Source organism: Onychomys torridus, chromosome 9 (genome assembly GCF_903995425.1).
Source record: "Onychomys torridus chromosome 9, mOncTor1.1, whole genome shotgun sequence".
Classification (NCBI taxonomy): domain Eukaryota; kingdom Metazoa; phylum Chordata; class Mammalia; order Rodentia; family Cricetidae; genus Onychomys; species Onychomys torridus.
Window position 1 is genome coordinate 106,888,945 of NC_050451.1, and position 13,142 is coordinate 106,902,086.

Consider the following 13,142-nt stretch of genomic DNA (forward strand, 5'->3'; position numbering starts at 1 on the left):
CCCAGACCACATGGGAAGGCTCATAAAGACGGGATGTAGTGCGCGACTAAAGAAATTCTTGCTCACTATTTTGTTCATCTCTGAGAAAATGAGACAATATTTACTAAAAGGGAAGGACTAAGAATAAACCTGTACACTATCTGATTAACATATGCTACAGAATGAAATTATGATGAACTGGTGGATTAAAAAATGGTCTGAACTGCATCTGCTTTACAATAGCCAGTACTTTAGTTATTACTCCTACTTCGGAAGCCATGATCCTTCTCTCTAATAGTCAACATTATTAAGCTTTACTTTTATATATTATTATTTTCATTACACACACACACACACACACACACACACACACACACACACACCACACACAAAACAAAAACTCATGTGCACATGGGTTTAGTGCCCACAGAGGCCAGAAGAGAACATCAGAACATCAGATTCTCCGTAGCTAGATTAATAGGCAGTTGTAAGTTGCAAGTTGCTGGCATGGACGCTGGGAACTGAACTCAGATTCTCTGTGAGAGCAGCAAGCTCTCTGAACCACTGAGATGTATCTCCAGCCCTCAATTTTTTTCTTTTTCTTTAAATGTATTCCAACCTTCATAGAGATATTCTGAAGGGATTGTCCATCATTGTGAATAAAAATTCTGTACCCATGGGTCAGACATTTTTATTAATAGCTAACATATTTAATGATTTTGATCAGATTTAGAAAGGTATGTGTTGAATTTGAAATACAAAAAAAGAACAACCAAAAAAGTAAATGAGCTATAAAAACATGTCAGTCAAAGGGCCAATGGATAAATCCTAAATTCTCATTTTAACTTTCTACATTTTCCATTCCATTGTCTTCCAACTATTAAAAATTCCTTGTTTAAAGTGACAGTTGAAGGTAATAGTGTATATTATATAAAACATAACATACTTGGAAACAATAAAGAGATGGACTGAATGATCCCTTTTTTGTCAGATGTACATGCATGCTTAGTGTTCTGGAACTAGCTGAGGAAAGCATACTCATAAGCCTCAGCAAGCTACTCTAGTCCAAGAGGGGCTACCTTCTTTCTGCCCCAGGATACCAGAGGATACTGAATATTCCTAAAAATAAAAGTGATTACGACGACAGTTATTCTGTCCAAAAAAAGAGAAAGGGTGTGCTCCTGTTAAGTGAGGTGTTATTTAAGGTCACAGTATGAGTAAGAACTATTTTACACAATGATAAACACAAGTATCTCTGGACCATCGATAGATACTTTCACTTTTACACCCCAAATAACGAATGCAATGATGTAAGAAAGAACATCTTGAAATGTAGAGCTGAAAAAGTGCTCACAAGAGTTAACCCCAAAACTTTGGAAATAACTGTATTCCTCCTCGATAACTTCTCAATAAATACTAAGTCAAATTCCTAAAATTCCTAAAACAAAAATTCATACAACTTCTGCAGTGAGGTGAGATGTACTCTCTGAGTCGGGCTGCTTTCAGCTTCACATCAATTAAGAGGGAGACACTGTTATCTAGTGAAGGCACAAACAGGGTTAGTCAGCTACAGATCCTTCCCTTCATGCATCTGCAAGTCCTTCAGCGCTGAGCCATGCGGTCCACTCACCTTCTTAAAGGGGCTTCCGAAAGCTTGCTCCTGCAGTTCATGAACAGCTTTATCCTTGCATTTACAATCTTGCCAAGTACCTATTAAAAATTCCCACATTTGATTTTCAAATACAGCATCTCTTATTCTCCACTCGCTGTCACATCTGACACAGGTGACACATGACACATCTCCACATACCCTGATGTGTGATGTACAGAGACTCACCTGCCTGAGGCCACAGGAAGCTACGGAAGACATCGGCATTCACACAACTGACTTCAGCGCACCACTGACAGCAGCTAGTCTTTTGTTTAAAATACCTTCTTTCTGGGTCTTTCAACTTCCTTAGCATTCAAGGAAAAGCAATAAAATTGCTAGAACCTTGGTTTGCCTCACAACGCTGCCTAGGGTACCCTGATCTTTTTAGAACCCACTCTGTATCTTAAGAGATATAGAAAGTTCTAGGCTACACACAGATGATCTACTCTTTCTTGTCTCTTGTCACTAAATCAAGAAGAAGTAGAGAAAACTCATTTTGTTCTCCCCATCTCCACACAGACAACAGATCACAGATGATTCAAAACTATTAATCAATAAAGAATATAGGTAAAGGTAGAAAAAATGTACACATAACACGAAGAACAGAGACTTACTGAGGAATGAGAACCCAGTGTACATTTAAGAGCTCTGTGGCTTACTTTCCCTTCTGTCCCTCACTCTGCTACCTTGAGGGTCACTGGATGACTCCCCCTCACATGGTAGATCAACACTGTACAGTTGAGTTGGTTATCTGACTAGAGTGGGTGACAGAGGAGCTAGAGACTACAGCCAATGCATACATTATTTTATAAATATATTATTCCATAACAAAAAACTGCTGAGAAATAAAGCATGTTATTATTACCAAGAAGTAAAGTGCAATTCCTCTCTTCTCTTCTCTCTAATTTTACATATGTTATTTACAGGTTCTATCTTGATGTAGGTTTTAAAGATAAAATAATGTTTTTTTTCTGAATAATGATTCTTTATGGGAACAGGGAAGTTGTACACTAAAATCAAGGATACTTTGAGTACAAGAAGTTCACACGTGAAGGGTTTACAAATGCTAAGAAAGAATGTTGAAACACCCATGGCAGTAGCTTTGTGCTGTTCACACAATCTGAACAGAAACATCAATGTTTAAGATTATCATCTACAATAATAAGTACACTTATAAAAAGTATTAAGCAATAAATTCCCTTAATATGGTCTGAAAGCTACAACATGGAATTCTGACAGAATATACAGCAGTATCACCCCACTTGATCACTGACATTATCCATTAGGTTTACTGTCTACACTTTGGCCTGTTGCCAAGGGAAACCAACTGTCAGAGGAGTTTCCAAATCTGAGAACATTTCCTTATTTTTTGTTTAAACAATTTTTTTAGATTATAATATAACGATGTCATTTTCCCTTCCCTTTCTCCCTCCAAGCCCTCCAATGTGTGCCTCTCTACATCTTGTTCTCTTTCACATTCATAGCCTCATTTCCTTTCATTTCTGTTAGACACACAAAAATATACACAGACATAAATATAACCTGCTCAGTCCATAGGTTACTTGTATGTGTTACTGGTATGTATATGTTTTTTGGGCTGGTCATTTTGTATTAGGTAACAAATTGGTGTGCTTTTCCCTGTTTCTCCTGTTCTCAGCATTCCTTAGTTGCCTAAAGTTGAGAACATTTTCCAAACTTTCACCTTCCTTCTTTCTCTCTCTTTCTCTTTCTTTCTTTCTTTCCCTCCCTCCCTCCTTCTTCTCTCAACTCCCTCCATCCTATTTTCGACAGAACATGGCTCCGCAGCCCAGCATGACCATAAACGTGTAGTCTTTGTGCTTCTGCTTTTTGATTGGGATAGACATATGTTAAAATGACTCCCCTACATTTTCATGTTTATGAGAGGCCATTGGACATAGTTTCCAGCCTCTTCTATTATTATCTCCAGTCACTTGTGGAACTTTGGAGCTGTGGCGTCGTTCTCCCCTTTATGTTAACAGTAATAGAGAGATGTCCTATGGGAGAGATACTGAATTTATCTCTTCCACATGTGATGTGACTAGGGTCCTTTCCTAGTGAAGTCATTTAGCTTTACCTCCTGAATTTGACAAGTGCTCTTAGATTATGGTAGAGTCTCTAGCAGCTTATATGCCTGACTGCTGGATGACACAGCAGCTTCATCTTGCTGACGGCCCTGGCCCTAGGAACAGACAGACTGGACACAACTCCTATGTCCCCTGCCTTGAGCTTTGTCTGTTCAGGCAGCAATATGCATTGCCCTTCAAGCTTCACCTGGATAAAAGTGAGCATCATATCCACATAGTCACACTAACAGGCAGGGCCTAAAATTCACTGAAGCACATTTCATGTGCCACAGTATGGACTTTGTAGGGAACAGCAACACCCAACCTAAAAACTGCTCTAACACTTGTGCACAGTTCTACTATTTTACACTGAAATACACATATTCATGTGTGTGTGTATGTGTTTCAAATGTCAGATGATACAAAGATCTGAGAAGAGCACAAACATTTCATTACACTTAGAACCAGTCATGGATGTGAAGTTTGAAAGGGAAGAGGGTTAGTCTACTTTACAGTATCTTACAACCAGTAACTGTGCCATCTGCTGAGCTTGTCTTGTCAAAGGGTCCACAATAGCAATGACATCAAAGAACATGTCATTCTCTGGAGGATTTATCTTTATAACACTAGAACAACAAAAAGGAAGACAAACATGGTAGGTTAAGTTTATGAAATACATTCATAATTGTAATCTTAGCTAGGTATGTTCTTATGAGTTGCTTGCTTTCCCTGGTAGTTGAAAAATTCTGGTTATATAATAAAATGCAAATTTGAAAATCATATGCAACACATTGTAAAGTTATAAAGAATTTGAGAATATAAAATATTTTATAAATATGCAATTAATAATACACACTAAAGGATGAGACTACTACAGTAAAAATTATGATATTTTTGTGTTATGTGAATACATTTCCTAAGACTGGAGAATTAACTACTTTGTACTTTTATTTACTTGGTATTGTACAAAACCAACACATAGTACAGGGAAATCAGGAACAAACACATTCAAAACCATGGTAATTTATTTGGACCTAGCCTCCTCTCTTTACCTCCTTCCTGCTAAGCCTTTCCCATTTGTTCCTATTGATCTAAATCATAAATTAAGAGATGGACTTAATTTAAAGAGAAATGGAAACAGTCAATGGGAGATAATCAATAATATGCATGTTATTAAAGTATAGTCTATGCTAACTTAATTACTGCTTTAATTCTAGTCACATAAAAACACTCTTTTCAGATGAAGGATGAACTGTTTACTTTGACAGTAGAAAAAGGCTTACCAAATCAAGTACTATACCAGTGTAGATACAGGAATAGTAGTCATCTTTGCTACAGAAAGACTTTTGGCAGTGAGAAAACTGATGCTCATCAATTAAATATTTACTTGAGACATGAGAATGGAGTGAAACTTCATTTTGCTTAAAGCTATAATTTAATTGTATTATAATAAGAGTGACAGAGTCAGCAGATCTTAGAGAATTTTGCTGGAAATAAGGGTTATAAGTTAATTGATCTAATAATATGACTCTAAAATTGTTGCTGCTATTAGTTATCTGTTGTTTGAATCTCAGATGGTCTTTTAATAAGAAATCCAGAGCCAGATATCAGGGTGAAAGTTGAAAGATCAGAGAAGCAGAACAGCGAGCCATTAGTTCTTACTTGTACGAAATCCTCAGCCTAAAGAGAGTGAGTTCCTGTTTCCTCACACCTTATATAATCTTTCTCTGCCCAGATATCACTTCCTGGGATCAAAGGCCTGTGTGCTTCCCACGCAAAGGCATGAGATCTCAAATGCTGGGATTAAAGGTGTGTGCCACCACTGCCTGACTGCTATGTCTAATCCAGTGGCTGGCTCTGTCCTCTGATCCTCAGGCAAGTTTATTAGGGTACACAATATATCACCAGTTATCTGGCAAAAATTCTACAATCACTGTCATATTGTAGCACCTGTAGAAACCGGTTGTCACTATGAGGTGATTTGTTATGGCTGGACCCTACATCTGTCTTTTAATTCCAAAGACACCATTTAACTACATGCATTATGCCATAGATTAAGGACAGCCTTCTGAACTGAGTGTGGCACTACACAACTATCAGCCCAGTGCTATGGGAAATGAGGAAGGAGACTCATGATCTCAAGGCTAGCCTGAAGCCATCCCACAGAGTGAGACCCTGTGTCAAACACACTTCTCCCATCACAAATTAAAATAATGTAAAATACTGTCAATTTGAAGGTAATTGCAAATAACCTTGAGTATAGGTATCTTACAGATATTACATTAATAAGAATTCCTTAGGAAATGAGTCTTTCACATACTGAAAATACATAGTATTATTTACAATGATCAAAGATATTTAAGTTACTAATAAAAATCATGCTAGGTATAACTTAAAACTTTATATCCTAAATGTGTTTTTATTCTCTAAGCTGTACAACTGGACCTGTGTTGTGTGTGTGTATGCTGTGTGTATGTGTGTGTGGTATGTGTGTATGTGTGTAGGTGATTGTGTTGTGTTGTGTTTGTGTGTGGGGGTGCGTGTGGTGTGTGCTTTAGTAATGTGGCACTAGGGATCAAACTTGGCCTCGTGCATGAAAGGCTAACACATCTACTACTACTGAGCTATGTCCTAGATCTTTTATTTTTCTTTATGTTGCTAATATATATTTTTACTGAATAGAAAACCTTTACTTTTTACTATACTATAACAACAAATGGAAATCATTCATGGCAAGGGGAAAACACATGAAATAATTCAGTAATGGGGAAATGCGATCTTGTTACAGTATCACCTGTGATTCTCTTTGAGTACTGTGACATTGTATCGAGAGGCACGCACAGGCAATGGAGACACAAGCGCATCAATCTTCATCACAAGGTCGCTCATGCTGTACAAGGAGAGGAACAATGTGTGAGACTTCTTGGAAGAGAAAACTTCCTATTTCATGTTACAGTCGACAACTCTAGAGAGGCAGTCTCTGTATGTGAGGCTGGAGCTGCTCTCTTCACAAGTAAACTACAAAGGACATAGAGTTAACCACATTCCACTGGGAGAAGCAAGGTATTCCACACAGTAGACACGGACAGTGGAAATTTACAGTGAAAGCCCAAGTATAAATAAAAATGTGAGACCTATGCACACAGTCTTTACTGGAAAATGGCTCCTCTTGTGAAAGGAGTCGGTATAGCTGGGTGAATACAAGAGAGGGACAGAGTACCTTAAAGAACAAACACTGTCCCGTAGAGTTAAGTGAAGGTGAGGAACTCATGGGATTGATTACCATCTTCTTCATGTCTTTATTGTCTATCTTGTCTAAATACTGAAACATTTTCTTACTTTAAAAGAAAATATATGTGAAACACTAAACACCAAATACTTACTGTTTTGAGTTGATTTCCATATTTTCAACAATGTCTTTAATTTTCTCTACTGAATTACTAAATGTTATCTTTTCAATCAAGTGAAAATCTTCTAGGTAGAATTCTTCATGTAAAGGTCCTAAGAACTTAAAACAAAGATAGTTTTATTGTTGGATATTTTCTAGGAGACATTCAGGAAATTTTTGTTTTCACGCTCACTCCACCACCACTGTCAACTGTCCTACCACGAGCATTTTCTGAGGGAGCTATTTCATGCAGCCATTAGTACGTTGTGTGTACAAGAGCACATGGGGCTGACTGACATGGTCTCATACAGGAAAGCATCGTATTTAACAACTATTAGAGACTATGTCAAGTAGAATGTTGTTATCTTCAATAGAAAGATTAAAGAGCCTGGCTTCAGACACGTCTTTACATTCCCCTTCAGCTGCTCTGGAAATCACTGTTTAAAGGTCATGGCAGCACAACACTGGAGCCTTTCAGAGGTGACATTAGAGGTCAAAGAATTTAACACAGAAACAGGCACTGCATTACTAAAAGCATTCATGTAAACTGTTTTTTAAACTTTCAGATTCGATATAAATTTAACTTTAAAAGCAGTTTCAATGTTTTCGTTTTTTTTTTTTTTGTTTTTTTGTGGGTTTTTTTTTGTCTTGCTTTGCTTGTTTTGTTTTTATCACTGGGTAGATAGGATTGGAGAAGAGTGGAATTTTACATATAGCACTTCTAGAAGCTTGGAAAGCATCATTATTAACTTAGAACAGGGCCCTCCAATTCTATTATTTTCTTAAGGGATTAAAAAGGGTGCCTATCTTTACTGATTAAACTCACCGGGAAACTGGCTTCCTTTCACCCATGTGAGCAAGCACAGCTTCAAACAATGGAAGGAGTCTGATTCTTCAGTGTCTAGTCTACTTAAAGTTGAGTACATTTGCCAAATAATGTAATTTAAATGGTATAAGATCAGATAATATACAAGGTGGGAAAAAGAACTTAAAATTATAAAATTAAGCAATAATAGGGTAAAATAAACCTGGTATTTAAATCTTGATTGCAACATTTTTAGAAATGTGATTTTTTTTAAGTTAAGGTAGATTTATATAATACAAAACATTACCTCCTTCAACAATACGTTAAATTTTTACAAAACTCTACTGGAATGTTCACTAACACTGAGCAGAAATCTCTTTCTATGGACTTATTCCCATATTCTCATCTATCAGTGCATAAAAATCAAGTGTATACACGTGTCTACTATTTCCAAGCAGTTCTCAAATATTTCAAGTGAAGACATGAGTTAATATTCACTGCAAAGCTACCTTGTCGGGGGCTGTTTCATGTATTTACATATAAAGGTACATTCAGTATCTCCAACAACAGCTTACTGCTCTTGTTTTCTGAATAATGAAGCCAAGTCTCACCAAATGTACACAACTCATGGAACAACTAAGTCTGAACCTTGATCAGCATGGCTCACAAAGAATGGAGATTATTTTGTCTATGCCTGCTACACTGTAATTTTCCACACTTTTCGAATATGTGCTGTGATCAACAAAAGCAGAAATACACTAACAGCGTATATAAATATTTAATTCTTTAGTATTTCTGCACAAAATTATAAGACCATTAATTGGATATGGGAGCACACCCTTCCAACCCAGCCTTTGGGAGGCCAGGTACCTGTCAAACATGTTAGTTTATTTAACAGTAGACATTTGTGAGTTAAGAGCCAGCTTAGTCTATATAGTTCTAGGTCACCAAGAGGTACACTGTGAAACCCTGTCTCAAAAATAAAAATTCAAAAGTGGAAAATTATGTGATCATTATTGCATCCATATTATTAATCATTCATAATCAATTATAACTCTAAGTACGCTCCAACTTTACCACTGGGACAGGTTCTATGCTAAAATGTAGTAACTGTTTCAAAGATTAAACTGTCAAAATGCTAACCATCTTCTCCAGAAACTGATTATTATGCTATATGATCATACTCCGAGACGGGAAAATAAGAATTACACTGTTACACTAGTGTCAGCCATGGTACTTGTTTTCAAGCACATTTTTACTAATCATGTCACACTTCCCATTAGTCAGCACTAGTCAAGTACTCTGACTGGATGTCTGTAGTCACGAGTCCCCTTGAATTCAGTGCCTGTCCTCAGCTGCCCACTCAGCACATGCATCTCAGTCACAGCTGAACTCACTGTCACCCTTCCCTCCTCCTGAATAGGCTCATGGCCCATACCAACCTTCTCCCCAGTGAGCAGATTCATTCAGAGGAGGTGTGGGATTCATATCTGAGTATCTGTGCCGGCCATAAGAGAAGGCAGGAAAGGCAGACTTGGGGATGAGTTTACTAGAACCACAGTGTGTCTGTTATTACTATAGCACTGTGTTATGAGGAGGAGATGAAGTATAGGGCAGTCAGAGAGAGCTGTTCACTCAAAACTACCTTTAAAAGTCCGTATTTCTCCCATGGCAATGAAAGGAAGTAAAGCTACCCCTGGAACTCTGCATTGCTCATCATCAAAACTGATCGATACTTATTTTAATAAGCAATAATGTTTGCTATCGGTTTGTAAAACAGCACTTTTTAGATATGGTTATGATACTTTACAAAAAGGTTTATTTTTATTTATATGTCTGTGTGTTGGGGGTACATGCAGAGGCCAGAAGGGGGAACTGGGAGTTACTCAGTGTGGGTGCTCAGAACCAGGATACACCTGTGTACGAACAGAAAGCTCTAACTGCTGGGCCATCTCTCCAACTCATAACTATGATTCTCACAGAGGGGAACAGAGTTCATAAAAATGTAGGGAACTTTAAAAGCGCATTAGAACTTTTAAGATAAATTGATGTTTTGCCGTATGTTACTTTAAGCCAGGTATCTGTCAAACATATTAGTTTATTTAATAAACTTTATGACTAGATTCTAATTTTTTACTTAAGTAACTGGTAAGAAATAAAATCAGACTATTATTCTCAGAAACACTGATAAGTATGTATCATCTCCTTATTCTGTATTTGTTGATAAAGACTGATCAGAAAAAGACCTGCAGCACATGAGGAGAAAAGAAGCATGAGAGACACTTCCTAGATGACTCAGCTGGACAGCCGACAACCTGGGCTGAATGCTGAGGACACCCATGGAGGAGGGGGAATTAACCCTGACTGCCACACAGACAACACTCACACACAAACATCTATCTAGATAATAATGTCTCATAAAATTACAGATGGGCTTATAATCACGTCTTTAAGAAAAACAAATATCTCTTGTAGAAAAAAAAAGAGTTGGAAGGTAAATGAGCTATGAACAGTACATTTTCATAGCATATGAGAATGAGTGTTTTCTTTTACAGTTTGTAAAGACTGTCAATATGTGACAATCTATATATGCATTTAGAATTTACAAAACTAATTGTCATGTGACATAAAAATTGCAGGGAAAGGCACAGAGAAAAAGATGTAGTAATGTCCTCTGTACAGCTACCAAAACTCTGATGTCTCAAAGATGTAATGGTGTATTCTACATTAAACATGTCATTAGAACAAGATAAAGCTGGATGCCTGGGGAGCACTCTGCTTTCCATAACTCATGGCAGAACGATGTTACCACAGCTGGGGGAGAAACAGTGGGCTCTTGCCCCATTTTATTATCCTGAGCTCTGACCAGTATGTAACACGAGTGCCATCCCTGAACCGTGTATGTCACATGACTATGTTGGGTCTTTGTCCACAGCACCAGTGTCCACTAAAACCTAAGAAATTTCTTCTTCTACTTACTCTCCCATTGCTGACAATACCAATTTTGCCAGGCTGCAATTGAAGTACATCTTGACAGAATAACTGGTGGGTTCGGAAAATATTTACTCCAATGGTGTTATATTTTTTCTCAAAAGCATTCTTATCCATCTCCTAAAGTACAAGTTAAAAAAGAAAAAATTTTAAAAAGTTAAAAATGATGAAACCATTAAAAATAAATAAAATGAAGTAACAGGATAGAATTCATTTATATAAATCCTACATTATTAATATTAATAAAATTATGCAAATTACAATTTAAAAAATATTATTTTCTCATGAAGCAACATTTTATTTATTTATTTATTTATTTATTTATTTATTTATTTATTTATTTATTTGGTTTTTCGAGACAGGGTTTCTCTGTGTAGTTTTGCACCTTTCCTGGAACTTGCTCTGTGGCCCAGACTGGACTCCAACTCACAGAGATCCGCCTGCCTCTACCTCCCAAGTGCTGGGATTAAAGGCGTGCACCACCACCGCCTGGCATGAAGCAACATTTTAAAACATAATTTTCTTTTGCTAAATCATTCACAAAACCATTGAATCTTGTTACATGTATATATAGTTATAAATTATTCATTATTTGACCATTTAAAGGAGATTTGTACATCAATATAATGTTTGAGAACATCAGTTTAACTAAAATTTAACATTAAAGAAATGAAATGTTTATTAACTGCTGAACTCAGTATCTCATATTTGGTGCTCTTAAATATAGTGTTTAAGATAGATAGAAATACCCCATTTTACCCCAGTGTACAAATCATAGAGGACCAATTTAATTAACTATATTTAAACAATGAAATATTGAGCATAATTCTTGGCAAAAATTATAAAGATCTTCATAGAAAATCAATCTGAAAAAGTGTTTAAACAGCTTCATACTGAGGTAAACTTCTCCATATCAGTACTTTCCAGACTTTAAAATAAACAATTCACCTTGGTATGTTCTATTTGAGTACAACTAGGAGGTCTTAGGATCTGAAGGGTTAGCAATTTGCCATGCATTCCTATGATGATAGAAATTTTCCATTACACCATTCAATACGGTAACCAAGGCCACAGATAATTATTTAGCACTTGAAATATGGTTAGCATGATTGAAAAACAAAATTCAAAATTTAAGTATACAATAGCCATACCAAGCTAGTGGCTGCAGTCTTACGGACAGAATCTGTAGGCACTCTCAGTTCACAAACACCCAATTCCCCCATTTCTTCTCTGCCTGCATACTCCCACCATGTTCTAATGGACAACCATGTATTATTACCAACTTCTTATACTTATTAATATTTTTCAGTAATAAGATACTCTAAGTATATAAATTATATCTCTGAAATATGCAACATACACATTCTCGCATGCATGCATGCATGCACCTGCACATGTGCACACACACGATTATATTACTGACCATAGTAAGGAATGTCTTAATTTTATCTCCAGAATAAATTGCTTCAGCAGTTTCTTCTTTTGCCAGTTTTCTGAGAAATCTTCTTAAAAGGCTGTTTTTATGTGTAAGAAAAGCTGCCAGAATTCCTCTAGAAATGACTGTGTTCTCTTCATTTATCTCTAATGTAGGATTATAAATGATCCCCAACCGACTATGAACACTTGTTTCCTGCAAAACATATTGACAGTTTAGAAGAGCAGCACTTGAGACACCCTGTTACAGCTGAACAGGCTTCTTTACCATCAAATTTGTTGACCTTACCTTATACCTCTTTTTACTTTTTGGCTTTCTATGATTATCCCATATAAGTAATTATCACCCCAATAACCAGAGAGACAATTTAGTAACTCCATCCACTTCTTTTGTATAAAGATTCTCTAGTAATAAAATATTTGGTCACTTTGTGAGTATATAAAAGAACACACAAAATATGCAAACTACAAATGTAGAATCCAGTGACTTCTACGTAAACAGCTATGCAGGTTAAGAAACTGAGCACTGCCAGTAACCCATGCAGACCTCCCATTCTTCTGAAGCCACCACTCCGGCCATGTGTAACCGTAAGTCTCTTCACTTCCAGCACTGAACACTTCACCTACTTCAGACTCATGTAAGTAGGTTAATATAGCATGTGACATTCTGTGCTCTCTTACCTGTCAATACAATCAGAGATTCATTAATACTGTTACCGTGTGGAATTATTTTGGGAGTATACAGAATTTCATGAGATGAATATACTCTTTATCCAGCCTGTTGTTGGATAGTTGAGCCTCTTCCAGTTT

The 13,142-nt window shown here is 36.7% G+C and overlaps 1 protein-coding gene across 6 annotated transcripts in view; it reads right to left on the reverse strand.

Moving 5' to 3' along the window:
• The window catches only part of Uggt2 (UDP-glucose glycoprotein glucosyltransferase 2), a 142,054-nt gene that overhangs the window by 60,168 nt on the left and 68,744 nt on the right, over nucleotides 1-13,142 (reverse strand). For all 6 annotated transcript variants that reach the window (XR_004945917.1, XR_004945916.1, XR_004945918.1 and 3 more), the window contains exons 21-26: nucleotides 12,322-12,528; nucleotides 10,887-11,018; nucleotides 7,098-7,222; nucleotides 6,509-6,604; nucleotides 4,238-4,340; nucleotides 1,610-1,689 (exon numbers count right to left, since the gene is read on the reverse strand). Coding sequence is in view for 3 of the 6 variants with exons in the window: in XM_036199538.1 (XP_036055431.1) it covers nucleotides 1,610-1,689; nucleotides 4,238-4,340; nucleotides 6,509-6,604; nucleotides 7,098-7,222; nucleotides 10,887-11,018; nucleotides 12,322-12,528 (743 nt within the window). In the remaining 3 variants the exon portion in view is untranslated. The remainder of the gene's footprint in view (nucleotides 1-1,609; nucleotides 1,690-4,237; nucleotides 4,341-6,508; nucleotides 6,605-7,097; nucleotides 7,223-10,886; nucleotides 11,019-12,321; nucleotides 12,529-13,142) is intronic.